The sequence below is a fragment of the Callithrix jacchus genome, chromosome 6, assembly GCF_049354715.1.
Source record: "Callithrix jacchus isolate 240 chromosome 6, calJac240_pri, whole genome shotgun sequence".
NCBI classification, from domain to species: Eukaryota; Metazoa; Chordata; class Mammalia; order Primates; family Cebidae; genus Callithrix; species Callithrix jacchus.
The window spans coordinates 22,008,698-22,026,109 of NC_133507.1; the positions used below are offsets into that span (position 1 = coordinate 22,008,698).

The 17,412-nt window shown below is 43.2% G+C and overlaps 1 protein-coding gene across 12 annotated transcripts in view; it reads left to right on the top strand.

The window, feature by feature from the left end:
- The window catches only part of CHD2 (chromodomain helicase DNA binding protein 2), a 166,416-nt gene that overhangs the window by 110,632 nt on the left and 38,372 nt on the right, over positions 1–17,412 (top strand). For all 12 annotated transcript variants that reach the window (XM_078326852.1, XM_078326854.1, XM_078326855.1 and 9 more), the window contains 3 exons: positions 3,347–3,446; positions 5,393–5,606; positions 13,279–13,522. In XM_078326852.1, the coding sequence (XP_078182978.1) occupies positions 3,347–3,446; positions 5,393–5,606; positions 13,279–13,522 (558 nt within the window). The remainder of the gene's footprint in view (positions 1–3,346; positions 3,447–5,392; positions 5,607–13,278; positions 13,523–17,412) is intronic.

Below are 17,412 nucleotides of genomic sequence, written 5' to 3' on the forward strand. Positions count from 1 at the left end.
GCTCAGTTTGATTTGACTGAGTATGGGAGCAGAGTCTGTTTTCGTTTAATAAAAGGTGGCATAGCTGCCTAAGAAACCCTTTTCCCAGAAAACTCGTTTATTGGCAATATACCTGCAAACTTTAAACTTCCTTTCCATGACATAGGCCATTCCTCTGAGACCAGCCTTTTGAAGGGATAGGATGATGTCATTAATTTATTTTATGAGAGAAAGACAGTTAGTGGATTTGCTGGCCTATTCTCAGAAATAAATTTTCTTTAAGCCTGTAAGGGAGAGAAATCATCTGGTCTTAACTTCTTACCCATGTCAGGTTGATATCCAGATCCACAGATATTACTGTATCTAATACGACTGATGGGTTGGTTCTGTACCAACATGTGGTGAAACAAGGGTTAAAACCACAAGAACTATGCGTTTTCTGTTCTCATTTCCTTCTTTAATAAAGTAGTAATTTGGATTAAAGCAGTCAGTCCAGAACTTCAGTTCGTAAGGCATCATGGTTTATAAATGTTCCTTTACATATCCACTTAAATTTTTTTTTTTTTAATTTCGATAGTTTTAAGGGAACAGGTGGTGTTTGGCTCCGTGGGTAAGCTCTTTAGCGGTGATTTCTGAGATTGTGATGCACCTGTCACCCGAGCGGTGCACACTGCATCCAGTGTGGAGTCAGTTATCCCTTAGCCCCTCCACCAGAGTCCATTCCGTCATTCTTCTGCCTTTGCGTCCTGTGTGTGCTTTTCCGTTCCTGAGTTATTTCACTTCGAAGAATGGTCTCCAGCTCCATCCAGATTGCTGCAAATGCCATTATTTTATTTTACTCCTTTTTATGGCTGAGTAGTATTCCATGGTATATATATATACCACATTTTCTTTATCCACTTGTTGGTTCATGGGTATTTAGGCTGGTTCCTTATTTTTGCATTTGTGAATTGTGCTGCTACAAACACGTGAGTATAAGGGTCTTTTTCATAGAATGATTTCTTTTCCCTGAGGCAGATGCCCGTAGTGGGATTGATTGTATATATATCCACATCCACTTTGGATATTTTAAGAAAACATGACTGGAAAGTCTTTTTTCTTTCTTTCTTTCCTTTTTTTTTTTGTATGAAATGGAGTCTCACTCTATCCCTAAGGCTGGAGTGCAGTGGCACAATCTCCGCACTGCACCCTCTGCCTCCTGGGTTCGAGGGATTCTCCTGCCTTAGCCTCCCAAGTGGCTGGGATTATGGGCATGTGCCACCATGCCCGGATAATTTTTGTGTTTTTAGTAGAGACGGGGTTTCAGTCATATTGACCAGGCTGGTCTTGAACTCCTGACATCAGGTGATCTGCCCACCTGGCCTCCGAAAGTGCTGGGAATACACGTGTAAGCCACCATGTCCAGCTATGACTGGAAATTCTAAAAGGCAATTTAACATTAAATCTCTTTCCATAAAGCACAACTACTTCGTTTCTATTTTATTTTAGATCCAGGGGGTACATGTGCTTGTTTGTACATAACCACAGTTACTTTGAACTTGTGTAGTTAATGGATAATGTGATTATCTTACACGTCCAATCTCAGAGGATTGGTTTCTGAGTGAAAAGTGGATTTAAGAAAACTTCTGCATGATGGTATCCACAGCATGGTTCCCACTTAGAAAGAAAAGATTTAATTTTTGAAATGGTACTTTTTCCCCTGTTAACACTGTTGCCAACTTCTTTCTTTCCTTTTTTTTTTTTGAGACGGAGTTTCGCTGTTGTTACCCAGACTGGAGTGCAATGGTGTGATCTTGTCTCACCGCAACCTCTGCCTCCTGGGTTCAAGCAATTCTCCTGCCTCAGCCTCCCGAGTAGCTGGGACTACAGGCACGCACCACCATGCCCAGCCAATTTTTGTATTTTTAGTAGAGACGGGGTTTCACCTTGTTGACCAGGATGGTCTTGATCTCTTGACCTCGTGATCCACCCGCCTCAGCCTCCCAAAGTGCTGGGATTATAGGCATGAGCCACCGCGCCCGGCTGCCAACTTCTTTCTTTATCTAGTGGCATCTGGCCTTTTTTTTTTCTTTTTAAATTTAACACTTTACCTAGCGGCATCTGGCCCTCTTTTTTTCCTTTTAAGTTTAACCTGATTAGAAGATAGCAAAAGGTCATCCCAGTGAACAGGTCCGTCTTTAAATGTGCCAGGCACTGTGATCCTGGCTAGCCATAGTTTATAAGGTCCTCGCCCTTTACAAGTCAGAAAGGTAGTACAAGGTAAGCCTCCAGAAAAACTGTTCATCGTGATGCGGCAGATGCAAGCGCAGATACAGTGGAAGTGCTGAGAAGGAAGTGCCTGAAGAGCAGTCGGGAAGGAAGGCCTTCTGAGAGGCAGGCAGGTGCCCTTGAACGGAGCACAGGTGACCTGAGTTGGATTGCTGAGATGAACAGAGTTCTCAGGCTTCAGCAAAGGCTTGCAAGTGGGGCAGGTAGGGGACTGCATGGTGTTTAGGGTTTAAAGACAGTTTGCTAAGAAGACTGATGCTCTTTATAGGAGGCCTTAGAAAGGAAGGTAAATGGCTCTTCACCTGATGCAGCAGGTTTGCTTGTTCGGGAGCCTGTACGGGTCAGGTGTCCTCTCAGTGGCAAGCCGTGGTGAAACTGCCTGTCGGGGAGTTTGAGAAGACCTGAGACTCCTTTCTCTGGCTCACTTGACTGCCTGTGCTTCCTCTTTCTAAACACCCACTTACCATATCATTCCCCTGTTGTGCGGTAACACCGTGCTAGGGTGAACACAATGAAGTTGGAGGGAAGAAGTCACTGCGAGTGTTAAGGTAGAAATGAAAGGTTGTGGTGGCGACAACTGGGAGGAACGAGGGCCAGCAGCACTGAGATGACCACCTGAATGGAGGCCACAGCCTGGGAGATGGTGGTGCTGATGCATTTGTGGCAGAGTCCAGAACGTGGGGATGGTGGAGGAAAGCTTTGAGGACTGGAGTCCGGGGTGTCATTGATACGCATTTAGAGGAGTTTTAGGCATTGGCAGAGCCTTTGTCTCTAAATCCCTCTGTGAGACTCGGGCAGAAACCTATGAAGGTGTACAGTAAGTCCTCAGATAACGTTGTTTCCTTCAGCTTTCTTTCATTATAACATTGAAGAGAAAAAAAATTGTTTCACTTAAAGTTGCAGTTTCCAAGAACGTATTGACATTAAGTCGGGATTTACTGTATTATTAATGCAAATACCTGAGATGATTTTTCCGTAACTTAATTTCTATGCTTGGGGAGTATACCACAGCAAAATGTAAGAGCTTGCCATCCATGAAGAGAATAAAAAGTTGCTTTTCCAATTCTATAATTCACCAGAAGTGTTTTTTTTTTTTAAGGAACCTATGGATTTTTGTTTCCAAGTTTACAGAATTTGATGCTCGAAAACTACATAAGTTATACAAGATGGCTCATAAGAAAAGGTCTCAAGAAGAGGAGGTAAAGTACAAATTCAACCTAATTCATACAAATACAAACCAATTTCACAGAAACATTTCTTAATTATTGTTTTTCCATGGGGAGATGATCGCAGAATCATGGGTTACTGCTGGTGCTAGTAGTCACACAGTAAGACCAGATGGATGAAATAGCCAATGTATCGGAGCCTAACGTTGTTGAAATTCGGACGGTGTTGACCCTGAGTGTCTGCGTCCTGGAATCATTTGCTCACCAGGTGTTTTCCTCTTCCGCACGTGTGTTACCGTAGCTTACGGATGTGGCTTCTAAGAAGCAGTAGGGTGGTGGGCAGAAAATACTTTTTCTCTTCTTTTCTGGGCCATCTACTTGGTGTCCTTCCAGCTTTTGCATGTAAGGGATCCTGCTACTCACTTGTGAGAGGTGCTCAGAAGTTGCCTCTCCTTTGGAGTAGGGGGTGGTTGCAGAAGGGACATGGAGGAGGCTGCACAGGCGGTGCTCCCTGTGTGGGGGAGGAGGCCACGGAGGTGGCGCACCGGTTTGGGTGTGGAGGTGCCTGGTGTGGGTGTGTAGGCCGCAGAGGCGGCGTGCCCGGTGTGGGTGTATAGGCCGTGGAGGCTGGACGCCCAGTGTGGGTGTGGAGGCTGCAGAGGCGGTGCGTCCGGTGTGGGTGAGGAGGCCATGGAGGCTGGGCACCCAGTATGGGTGTGGAGGCCACGGAGGCTGTGTGCCCGGTGTGGGTGTGGAGGCCGCGGAGGCTGGGCGCCTGGTGTGGGTGCAGAGGCTGAGTGCCTGGTGTGGGTGTGGAGGCCGTGGAGGCTGGGCGCCTGGTGTGGGTGTGGAGGCCACGGAGGCTAGGTGCCTGGTGTGGGTGTGGAGGCTGCAGAGGAGGTGCGCCCAGTGTGGGTGTGGAGGCCGTGCAGGCGGTGTGCCCAGTGGGTGAAGAGGCCGCGGAGGCAGCATGCCTGGTGTTGGTGAGGAGGCCAATACGGTGGAAGCCGTGGCTCGTGCCTGTCGTGTCAGCACTTTGGGAGGCTGAGGTGGGCGAATCACTTGAGGCCAAGACTTTAAGACTAGCCTGGCCAACATGGTGAAACCTCATCTCTACAAAAACTACAAATATTAGCTGGGTGGGGTGGCACAGGCCTATAGCCCCAGCTCCTTGGGAGGCTGAGCTGGGAGGATCTCATGAGGAGGTGGAGGTTGCAGTGAGCTGAGATTGCACCACTGCATGCCTGCCTGGGTGACAGAGTGAGACTGTCTCCAAAAAAAAAAAAATTCAGTAAATCATGATATATCCACATTGAGGAGAACTAATCAGTCATTAAATATAAGGGAGAAATAAGTATTTACCATGGAAAGATTTTCACAATACATTAAATGAAAAGTGAATACCAAATATTTTTGTTTAAAAACATCTATATGAATACAAAGAAAAAGGCTTAGAAAAGTATGTGCTAAACTATTAACAGGAATTCCCTTGCTGGTTAGATTTTAGATCACTTTATTTATTTTGTGATTTTTTTTTCTTATATCAGACATTAGACTTGTGTGATAAGGAGTAATGTTACTCCAGCATTCAGATATTTAGCTTGATGACTTTGGCATAGGAGTGAGTTTTCACTGGACAGTTGAGGGTTTTTTGTTGTGGTTAGCTTGGTTTTCCATGGTCCCAGATGATCCTGTGAGATGGGCGCCTGTTCCATACCTTGTACAGTGACATCTAGCGGTCTGCGTGTGTTCCTGCAGGTCTTTAGCAGTAATGCTCAAACTAAGCATACATTCCACTGAGTTCCCCAGCCCATAGCCTAACAGTGGAATTAATGAGCGTTTTTGGTAAGGAGGTAGTAAATGGCAGTTCAAAAGTCAAGAAGGACAAGAGGGAGTGGTTTAGAGGTGATAGTCTTTATTCTGCTCTGGGGAATTAAGCCTGGGATCTTGAGCTTCTTTGGTTTCTTTTTACTCTGTAGGAACAAAAGAAGAAAGATGACATGATCGGGGGTAAGAAACCGTTTCGTCCAGAGGCCTCAGGCTCCAGCCGGGACTCTCTGATATCTCAGTCCCATACCTCACATAACCTTCACCCTCAGAAGCCTCATTTGCCTGCCTCCCATGGCCCCCAGATGCATGGACACCCAAGAGATAACTACAGTCATCCCAACAAGAGACACTTCAGTAATGCAGGTAGGTCATTAAGTGGAGTTTTTAAAAGAGGTGCCAAAAAATAAAACATTCACATAGTCATTTCCATTTCCAAAGGCAGTGGCTGGACTTTTTGTGCTGTATTCTCTTCTAACACTTTATTGTTGTCTCTTAATGAGAGAAAACATGAAATAAAGATCCCCCCAATTTTTTTTGAGACTGAGCCTTGCTTTGTCACCCAGGCTGGATTGCAGTGGCACAATCTTGCCTCACTACAACCTCCACCTCTTGGGTTCAGGTGATTCTTGTGCATCAGCCTCCTGAGTAGCTAGGATTACAGATGTGTACCCCCATGCCTGGCTAATTTTTAAATTTTTAGTAGAGATAGGGTTTTGCCATGTTGGCCATGCTGGTCTCAAACTCCTGGCCTCACGTGATCTACCCACCTTGGCCTCCCAAAGTGCTGGGATTACAGGTGTGAGCCACTGTGCCAGGCCCCAGGATTATTGTTTCAACTTCAGATTAAGAAGAACCCAGCTAACATGAACAAAGGAAAACGACTGAGGGAGAAGTTTACATTCTGTATGACAGTTAAATGGTTCAAATTGCTAACACTGAAAGAGCTCTTGTAAATTGAGAATAAAACGATAACCAAATAGAAAAATGGGCAATCAGCAGAGTGAAGACACCCTGTGTAAGAGGAGAAAATATTATCAGCCATACATCTGAAAAGGGGATAATATCCAAACTGTGTAGGGAACTCAGCTCCTTATATAGCGAGAAGGGAAATACTTGAATAGAAAGTGGGCAAAGGACCTGAATAGACATTCTCAAAAGAAGACAGACAAGTGGCCACCGGGCATGTGAAAGAATGCTCAGCGTGACTGTCATCAGGGAACTGCACAGTGAGATACCACTTCACACTTATTAGAATGGGTTAGTGTTGCCGAGGAAGGATGTGGAGAAAAGGGAACCCAGCACATCGTTGGTGGGAATGGAAGTTCATGCAGCTGTTACGGAAAACAACGTAGAGATGCCTCAAAAAAATCACAAATAGAACTGCCGGATTACCCAGCAGTCCCACTACTGGGTGTATATTCAATGAAAATGCAGTTAGTTATGGTGAAGAAATATCTGCACATCCATATTCATCACAGCATTATTTATGACAGCCTGGATATGGAATCATCCGAAGTGCCCATCAGCAGATGAGTGGATAGAGAAAATGTATATGTACACAATGGAATAGTAATTCAGCTTTAAATAGAAGGAAATCCTGTCCTTTGCAACAACAGGAATGAATCTGGAGGACATGTATGTTAAGTGAAATAAGTGAGACACAGAAAGAGAAACTGCATGTTTTCACTTATACATGGAATCTAGAAAAGTCACGTTTACAGAAGCAGAGAGCAGAGCAGTGGTTACCAGGGTCGGGGGTTGGGGAGAGTTGGGAAGATACTGACGAAGGAGATGAAATTTCAATTAGATAAGAACAATAAGTTGAGAAATCTGTTGTACAACATGGGGACTGTAGTTAATAACAATGTATTATATTTTTGAAAATTGCTAAGAGAGTAGATTTTAATGTTCTTGCCACAGAAAATAAGTGTGTGAGGTATTGCATATGTTAATTAGGCTGATTCAGCCATTCTACGGTGTATATGTATTTTATAACATTGCGTTGTACTCAATTGTATATACAAAAGTATATACAATTTTTAATTGTCAATTAAAAAATTTTTACAGCCTGGGCAGCATAGGGAGACTTCATCTCTACAAAAGTATGAACTAGCTGGGCATAGTGGTGCAGTAGTCCCAGCTACTTGGGAGGCTGAGGTGGGAGAATTTCTTGGGCTGGGAGGTGGAGGTGGTGGTGAGTTAAGATTGTGCCACTGCACTGCAGTCTGGGCGATAAGAGTGAGACCCTGTCTCAAAAAAAACCCAAAAAACAAAAAACAAAAACCGTTTTGAAACAAAACTCCAAGGAATCCAGATTGAATTAAAAATTTGGAAATTTGATTAGGAAAAACAAAACTCTATAGAGCTTATCAAAATGAGCAAAAGTTATGAATTAGACAGTTCATATAAAAGACAAAATTCAAATGGCCAATATGACAAGATGACCAGCCCGGCCACTAGGGAGATATAAATTAAAGCTACAATAGGTGAACCAATTTGTTTACCCATTCAGATCAGCAAAAATTAAAAAGGGAAATACACACTGAATGCTGAGAGTGTGAATTGCTGTAATCTTTTCAGAAAAGAATCTGGAACGTCTGAATACATAAGCTTCCTGACAATGGTAATCCCATTTTTGTGGAATCTGACCTACTGAAATGAAAACATGCTTGTATGAAAATGGCCAGAGGCTGGAAATTACTCCAACATCTATTAATAGAGAATGGTTAAATTAATAATAGAACATTGGCATTCAGTATTATTTTCAGTTAAAAGAATGAGTTTGCTTTTTATCTTCTTAAAAATTTATTATTATTTTCTTCTTTCTTTATGTGTAAATCCACGTAAGAGTTTGCTTTTTAGATTTTAAAAATTGGAGGCTGGGTGTGGTGGCGCATGCTTGTTTTATTCCCAGCACTTTGGGAGGCCAAGGCAGGAGGCTTGCTTGAGGCCAGGAGTCTGGACCACTAATGAAACCTTGTATCTACAAAAAAATTTAAAAACCAAAAAGCCTGGTGTGGTGGCTTACACTGGTAGCCCCAGCTACTTGGGAGGCTGAGGTGGGAGGGTCTCTTGAGCCTAGGATAGGCTTGAGGCTGCAGTGAGTCATGATTGCGCCATTGCACTGCAGCCCTGGTGACAGAGACCCTGTCTCAAACAAAAAGAGAGAAAAAAATAAGCAAGCACCCCTGGGCTTTTAAATATGTTGGTCATGACATTCACATAACATAAATGTCAACTTTTGTAAGTAAACAGTTCAGTGCCGTTTAGTGTGTTCACAGTGCTGCGTGACCACTACTCTCTACCTCTCAAACTTCTCTATCACCCCAGATGGAAATCCCATACCCATTAAGCAGTTTCTCTCTACTTTCTCCTCTCCTTGCCCCTGGCAGCTACGAGTCTGTATATTCTGTCTCTCTGGATTTACTTATTCTGGATATTTCATATATAAACAGAATACACTATAAGTGACCGTTTGTGTCTGGCTTTTTTCTCGAGCATACTCTTTTTAGGGTTCATCCACATTGTACAATGTATCAGTACTTTGTTCCTTTTCGTGGCGCGGTGGTATTCCAGTATATCTAGACCACGTTTTGCTTATTCATCTGTTGACGGGCATTTGACTTGTACCTTTTGGCTGTCATGAACAGTATTAATGTAAAATCTGTGTACAAGTGTGTGTTTGAGTACCTCCTTTTAATTGTTTTAGGTGTATGCCTAGGAGTAGAATTTCTGGTTCATTGGGAATTTCTGTGTTTAACTTTTTAGGAATGGCCAAACTGTTTTCCATAGTATATGTTTGCATAATATGTTTGTACAAGCATAGAGAAAGATGTGAAAACATACAAATCTGACCTAAGCAGTTAACTTTGGACGGTAGAAATGGAGGGGCAAGATTGGAGGAAGTTAATCAGTTGTCTATTGTCCATCGCTTCACTAGTTACAGTGATTATTCATTACTTTTAACAGGAAAAAGAAGAAAGGAAAGATGCGGAATAATATCTAAAAATATATCATGAATATATACGTGTGTGTGTGTGTATAAAAGCATAGTATAAGGTTAATTTTATAAACATTCTATAATGATTAAAATGAAGTATACATTGTTTAGTAAATATCATTTTGAGAATTTTTATTTGATTAAAAACAATACATTCTGGTCTTCTGATAAGTCTCAACCTTTTAAAAACTCTTCCTCTATTTCTCTTTTTTAAAAAAATATTAATTATAGTTACTGAGAAATCTCTGCCTCACACCCCCAACTCCTATATCTGAATTATTGTGAGTCATTTTTTATTATATGCTTTCTTTCTCTTGGTTTTCATTCATATAGTCCTGTCTTTCAGCAGTTCTAGTTACTTTTGCTTAAATGGGGGACAGTGTCTTTTAAAAACTGTAGCAGCTCTAGGTGATACTACCATACCCCAGAGAGGAATTGCACCTTCTTCCCCTGGCACAAGGGTGGGAGGTGAGTGTCTTAATCTAGTTCACCTCTCGGTCCCTGCCATCCTGGAGCTTAGCTGAGAGTGTTCACCTTTCCAGTAGGTTGTTGAAGAGTTTAACACAACACCATGAGACCACCCAGAACTACTCTGCTTCGAAGTTTTCAGCTAAGCCTACTAGCCTCCTGCTCCCTGCAGATTTGGCAAATGCCCTAGGGTAAAGCTGGCCACATGTCTGAAGTCCCTCAGGTCTCCACTATCACCCTAACCTAGAAAGACCTGGAATGGCTCTGTGGGTTCTCTGTTCCTCCAGCAGTGGTTCCTGCCTGGGAAAGACCCACATCCTTAGCCTCTTGCTGGTGCTGAGGATCACACACCTCTTCAGTGGTGACGGACGTCATCTCTTACCTCTTTGAGGTTTTCTGCTCTGTGAAATCTTAGTCCTTCTAGTCCTGATTGCTTTAGCTGCTCCTGATGCCTTTAAACACATTTTTATTTTTATTTTTATTTTTTGATACAGAGTCTTACTCGGTCACCCAGGCTGGAGTGCAGTGGTGCCGTCTCAGCTCACTGCAGCCTCTGCCTCCTGAGTTCAAGCGATTCTCCTGCCTCAGCCTCCTGAGTAGCTGGCATTACAGACACACACCACCGTGCCCAGCTAATTTTTTTTTAAGTAGAGAAAGAGTCTCACCCGTTGGCCAGGCTGGTTTGAACTCTTGACCGCAAGTGATCCAATTGCCTTGGCCTCCCAAAGTGCTGGGATTACAGGCGTGAGCCACTGCACCTTCCCTAAACACGTTCTTTTAAATCTTCTGTTTCCTGTTGTTTTTGGCAAGGTGTAATTCTGCTATAAGCTACCCTGCCTGGAAGCGTAAGTTCTGTGTCCTCTAATCTTAAAAATCGGAGTTCAAAATTATTTCATTACGTTTTGTTTTGGGAAAAAAGCCAATGACTTTGCAGAATGATTGGGAAATGTTTCCCTGTTCTTAGATCTAGTTGCATTAGTTATACTGGCTTTTTTCTAGCATTAGGCTGGGTTTGTGTTTTTCATATGATGTCACTTATATTCTGAATCCTTTAAAATAACTTTTTATTACACTAACTACATTCTTTTATTTAAACCTTGGATTCCTCATCCATCTTTTTAATAGCTCAATACCTCCTAACCTGTGATTTACCTCACAGAGCATTTAAGAAGAAAGAAAATCTCTGTTTGATTTACTCTGGAAATAAATGAATTAGCTTGAGTTTTAAGTATCTCTGCAAAACCACGGACATTGACACCTTGTTAGAAATCTCACTTTCAATTTGAATTGAAGCCATCCTCAAGGGATCTTTTGCATGTTTGGAAGGTGTCTCTTTTTGTTGTTGCTTGTTAATTCTTAGGGTGAGTAGTCCACAGTTTTTAAATTTGTGGTGCCCTCGTCTGATCTGCCCAGATCAACAATGAAAGTGAGCCCCTGGTTGACTGCACATCATACTAACGCTATCAGTTTCTAAGCTGGGCATTTCCTTCATGGTGCGATTCTTCAGCTCTAGAATAACTCTAGAAGGTGCAGTATGAGTGGAGACACTGATTTGGTGGCATGTCTGATGGGTTTTTTTTTTTTTTTTGAGACGGAGTTTCGCTCTTGTTACCCAGGCTGGAGTGCAATGGTGCGATCTCGGCTCACCGCAACCTCTGCCTCCTGGGTTCAGGCAATTCTCCTGCCTCAGCCTCCTGAGTAGCTGGGATTACAGACACGTGCCACCATGCCCAGCTAATTTTTTGTATTTTTAGTAGAGACGGGGTTTCACCATGTTGACCAGGATGGTCTCGATCTCTTGACCTTGTGATCCACCCGCCTCGGCCTCCCAAAGTGCTGGGATTACAGGCTTGAGCCACTGCGCCTGGCCGGCATGCCTGATCTTAACACAATTATGGACAGAAGATGAATCTTCCATGAAGTCCTAGGTTCGTTTTGGTCAATCCTCTGTATTAGTTTCCCAGAGCCGTCTCTAACAAAGTACCACAGACTAGGTGGCTCAAAACATCAAACATTTTATTTCTCACATTTCTGGAGACCAGAAGTCTGAAATCAAGGTGTCAGCAGAGTTGGTTCCTTCTGGAGGCTCCAAGGGAGAATCTGTTCCATGCCTCTCTGCTGCCTTCTGGCGACTGCCAGCCGTGCTTGGCATTCTTGACTCGCAGATGCATCACACCGATTTCTGCCTCCATCTCTGCATGGCCTTCTGCTGTGCGTGGCCTGACATATCTCCTTCTACCTTTATTTTGAAAGGATGCCTGTTCTGGAATTTACGGCCCCACCTAAATTCAGGATGATCTCATCTAGAGATTTTTAAATTAATTACATCTACAGAGACCCTATTTCCAGGTAAAGTCACACTCACAGGCTCTGGGTGGTCATATTTGATGGCCACAATTGAACTGTCCATCCCTAGACTTCTGTGTCTTTACTACATTTTTTGAATTGAGTGAGTGTGATTCTTTTCCTTAGGGGAAAAGCCGGGGGGTGGGGGGCTACAGAAGTTAAAAGGATTGTAGTTTAGCCTTATCCTTAAGAGTTAGAGCGCTGATCCTAGTCCAAAGTTAGAGACATTACTTTTTTATAGGAGGTCCTGTGTGTGTGTGTGTGTGTGTGTGTGTGTGTGCGCGCACGCGCGCGCACAGAACAGGGAAGATTAATAGAATCAGTGAGTGTGGTCTTTAATAGAATCAGTGATGGTGCAGTGGTGCCATCTCAGCTCACTGCAGCCTCTGCCTCCCAAGTTCAAGTGATTCTCCTTTTCAGAGACCAGGCCCAACAGGTACCAGCAGGTAAAATAAATGTTAGATGTGTAACCCGAGGTTATTACCTTGCGGCAATGAAACTCAGCGGCATCATTTTCTGAACTAGTTTGGTTTTGGTGTTTTGAGCGAAACCTCATTTTAAGTCTGCCATAGATTGGAAGGTTAACAGGTATGGAGAGTGAAAAGCGGCAGTTCTTAAGATTATGGAAGGAGAGGAGTAGTAAATTTTGCCATCAAATTTTGTTGGAAAGAACATTTGGGAGTCATTACTGATATGTTAGCCAGGAGCAGTAAGACCAAGAAGAGAGAAATGTAATGTCTGTTTGTAACATGTGTCAGGCTTCCAGTGTGAACTACAGCAAAAGTGGTGCTGACTTCAGCAGCTTCATATGAAAATTGGAACAATACAGAGTAGACTGGTGTGGAAGAAAACAAAAATAAAAAGTCTGGGCACGATGGCTCACAGCTGTAATCCCAGTGGGAGGCTGAGGCGAGTGGATTACCTGAGGTCAGGAGTTTGAGACCAGCCTTGCCAACATGGTGAAACCCCGTCTCTACTAAAAAAATTCAAAAGTTGGCCAGGTGTGGTGGCAGGTACCAGTAGTCCCAGCTACTCGGGAGGCTGAGGCATGAGAATCGCTTAACCCGAGAGGTAGAGGTCACAGTGAGCCAAGATTGCGCTACTGCACTCCAGCCTGTGTGACAGAGCAAGATTCCATCTCCAAAAAAAAAAAAAAAATTTTTTTTGTGAAAGTGAAATTCAGACATTTCTTGCAGTCAGATCATTCTTTGTTTCCTACAGATCGAGGAGACTGGCAGAGGGAAAGAAAGTTCAACTATGGTGGCAGCAACAATCCACCCTGGGGCAGCGACAGGCACCATCAGTATGAGCAGCACTGGTACAAGGACCACCATTATGGGGACCGGCGACATATGGATGCCCACCGTTCTGGAAGCTATCGGCCCAACAACATGTCCAGAAAGAGGCCTTATGACCAGTACAGCAGTGACCGAGACCACCGGGGACACAGAGATTATTATGACAGGTATGCGAAAGGCTGCGAGACACCAGGTACCGACCTTTGCCAGGAACTGTTTCTAGGGAGAAAGACAGTGACGTGTGCGTGTATGTATGTATTTGTCAGATTGCCGAAGATCTCATGCGTCAGCCACAGGGGATCCCAAGTCTTGGTTATAGGTTTTGTGTTTTATTTTCTGGGTCATAGAGAGCACATTTCGCCTGTACAGGAAAAGTGTTTTCTGCCATCTTTTGAGGAAATCTAGTGAAGCGATAGCCATAAAATATTAGAGTCAGCAACCAAAATTATTAAGCGCTGTGCTAGGCTCTCAGCCACAATAGGTGGCAGGGATCCTGAGATGGGTACCAGCTCACAGTTCTTACCTGCCAGGAGCCCACAATTGAAGAGTTGGAGCCTTTCGAAGCTGCACCCTCTTTACATCTGTACAGTGCCGCCAGTAATACGATGAGCCAAAGCTTTACATTGTGAGAGTACCAAGTCCAGGAAGGGCTAAAGACATTTGATCTGTATTTCCTCATTTCAAATCTTGGATGTATCTTAACTTCACAGCAGCTTTCGTTTTTCCTGGGCTGATGCTGTGTTTCATTTGCACTGTACTTTGAATTTAAAGTGGAAAAATGTCATATCTGTGTCTCCAAGTCCTGCATTGCTTTTGGAAGATCTGGTAACAGCAGGCCGAATTAGCAGAGCAGCTGTAGCTGGGTAGCTGCCACCTCCTTAGGAGTCTGCCCCTCACTCCTGCCTTCTCTGTTGTCTGGACCCAGTGGGCACTTGGCCTGCATTCCTCTAGTACGCCTTTCTTTCTTTTTGGTGTCACCTTTCTTTTGCCTGAAGGACTTTTGTTTTAGTGTGGGTCTGCTGGTGATAAATTCTTTTACTGTTTGTGTGTATGCCTGAAAAAGTATTTTGCCTTCATTTTTGAAAGCAGTTTTTGCCGAGTATACGTTTTTAGCTTGATAGTTTCTTTCAGTACTTTAAAGATATACTCTGCTATCTGTTTGCATAGTTTCATGATAAAAAATCTGTTATCTTTACGCACTGTTCCTTTAAAAAAAGTCACGGATTATGATGTGCCTTGGTGTATTTTTCCTTGGTTTCTTGTGCTTGGAAATTTTTGGATTTCTTGGATCTTTGGGTTTATTATTGTTTCTATAATGGAAAATTTTACGGTATTCTTCAAATATTTTTTCTGACCCTCGCACACTCTCTTCTCCTTTGGAGATTCTCATTATTCCTGTATTAGTTTGCTCAAAGTTGTCTCACAGCTCACTTGTATTCCATTGACTTTTTAAAAATTATGTTTTCTCTCTGTTGCATTGTGGACAGTTTCTCTTGCTCCCCCTTCAAGTTCCTTTTCGATGTCAAAACTGCTGTGAGGCCCATCCAGTGTACTTTGAATTTTATACATTGTAGTTCTGTCTCTAAAAGTTCTGAAAGTTATATTTGTTTGTTTGTTTTTAAATGTTCTGTCTTTAATCTTTTAAAACCTGGAAGACAGTTATAAAAATAATTTTGATGTCCTTGTCTGCGGATCCTATCAATCGGGTCAGTTTCAGTCGATTACCTCCTCACTGCGGGTCCTGCCCTTCTGGTGCTTTCTGTGCCTAGTAATTTTTGATCAGATGTCAGCGGTAACATTTACCTTGTTGGGTGCTGTGTGTTTTTGTATTCCTGTAAGTATTCTGGAGCTTTGTTATGAGCTGCGGATCTTGGAAGCAGTTTGCTTCTTCCAGATCTTGCTGTTAACATCCATTAGGCAGAACCAGAGCAGTGCTCAGTGTAGGGCTAATGAGCACCCACCCCCAAGGTAAGGAGCCTCATCACACTCTACCCAACTGCGTTAGTCTGTTTTGCATTGCAGTAAAGGAATACCTGAGGCTGGGTAATTTATAAAGAAAGAGTTTTATTTGGCTCATATTTCTGCAGGCTGTACAAGCATGGCACCAGCATCTGCTGGTTTCTGGGAGGCCTCAGGGAGCTTTTACTCATGGTGGAAGGCGAAGGCAAGGTGTCCCATGGCAAGAAAGGGAGCAAGAGAGAGAGAGAGGAGGAGGTGCCGGGCTCTTTTAAAGCACCAGCTCTCACATGAACTCAGAGAACTCACTCATCATCCTCACAAAGACAGCACCAAGCCGTTTATGAGGGATCTGCCCAAACACCCCCCCACTACCACATCGGAGGTCACTTTTCCACGTGAGATTTGGAAGGACACACCGAACCATACCACCAGGGCCTTTTGGACCTGGAGGCCTTTGGTGTGGCTGCTGAGACAGGCACTGCCAGCTCTTCATGAGCACGGGGCACGGTTTCCTTCAGTGTTTTGGTGCTTCTTTCTCTGGCCTTGGGGGTCGTCTCCCCACATGCACACCGTAAGCAGTATTCAGCTGTCTACCTGGGAACCCTCTGGAGATCCTCAAACTTCTTTCTCTGCAGATTCTCAAACCGTGTCCTATGAACTCCAGCCACCTTGGTTCCCCATTCCCTCACCTTGGGAGGCCACCTGGTCTCTTTTTGGGTTTCTTTCTTCCTGTGTCACAGCCTGATGACTATCTCATGAGAGTGAGCAGAGGCAGTTAAAAGGCTCATTTCATTAGTGTCCATTCCTCAGGGATTACTGTTCTTCATTGCCTGATGTCCAGTGTCTTGAAAACCACTGTTCTATACATTTTGTCCCTTTTGGCTATTTTGGGTGGGAGAGTCAATCTCGTCCCTGTTATTCCATTTTGACTGAAACTTCAAGTTGCCTAGTTCTTCCTCCTTCTCTTTTATTGAGGTGAAATTCAGATCACATAAAGGAACCGTTTAAACTGAACAATGGAATGACCTTAGTGCATTTACAGTGTTGGGCAGCCGCCACTTCTGTCTGGTTTCAAAACACTTCATTACTCAAAGAAAACCCTCTAACCATTAAATAAGCCTTCCCCATGATTCCCTCTCCCTGGCCTCTGGCAACCCCAAGTCTGCGTTCTGTCTCTGTATTTGCGTATTCTGGACATTTCATATGGAAAGAGTCATATAATATGTGACCTTCTGTGTCTGGCGTCTTTCAATTAGCATAATGTTTTTCAGGTTCATTCATTCATCAGTACTCATTCCATTTTATGGCTGAAGAATATTTCATTATACCACATTTTGTTTATCCATTCATCTGTTGACGGCTATTTGAGTTGTTTCCATCGTGGGGCCATTGTGAGCAGTGCTGCAGGGAAGCCTGGTGTATACGTCCTTGACCTTTGGATATGGTCAAGTTTTGGATATGTACCCAGGAGTGGAATTGTTAGTCATATTCTTTACGGCTGAACCGTTTTACATTCCTACCAGCAATGTATGAGAGTTACAGGTTTTCCTTATCTTGGCAACACTTATTTCCTGTTTTTATTTTTATTTTTTTAAATGAATAGAGCCATTTTGGTGGGTGTGAAGTAGTCTCATTGTGGGCTTGGTTTGCATTCCCCTGATGATTAATGATATTGACTATCTTTTCATGGTTTTTTGGCCATTTGTATATCTTCTTTGGAGAAACATCTCTTCATATCTTTAGCCTGTCTCTGAGTTGGCTTGTCTTTGTTGTGGAGTTTTACTAATTCTTTTTTTAATGGTGTCATGAGCAGTTTACCATGGTACAAGCCAAAAATTTTAGTACTCTTCAAATTGAGCTAATTTTTAAGAGAATTTTACTAACTGTTCACTTACTCGTTGCATATTTAGGTTAATGGTGGCTTTTGCTCTTACTAATAACTTACAAAATAATTCCTGTGGCTCTTTTTCTCATGGGCTGGGTCCAGAAATATGAAAATGTTTATGGGTCTTAATCAGACTTTTCCTAAAGGGAGTGAGTTTACAAAGCCATCAGTGATTGTTTCAAGTGTGTACTTGTGTCGCTGCACACTTGAGGC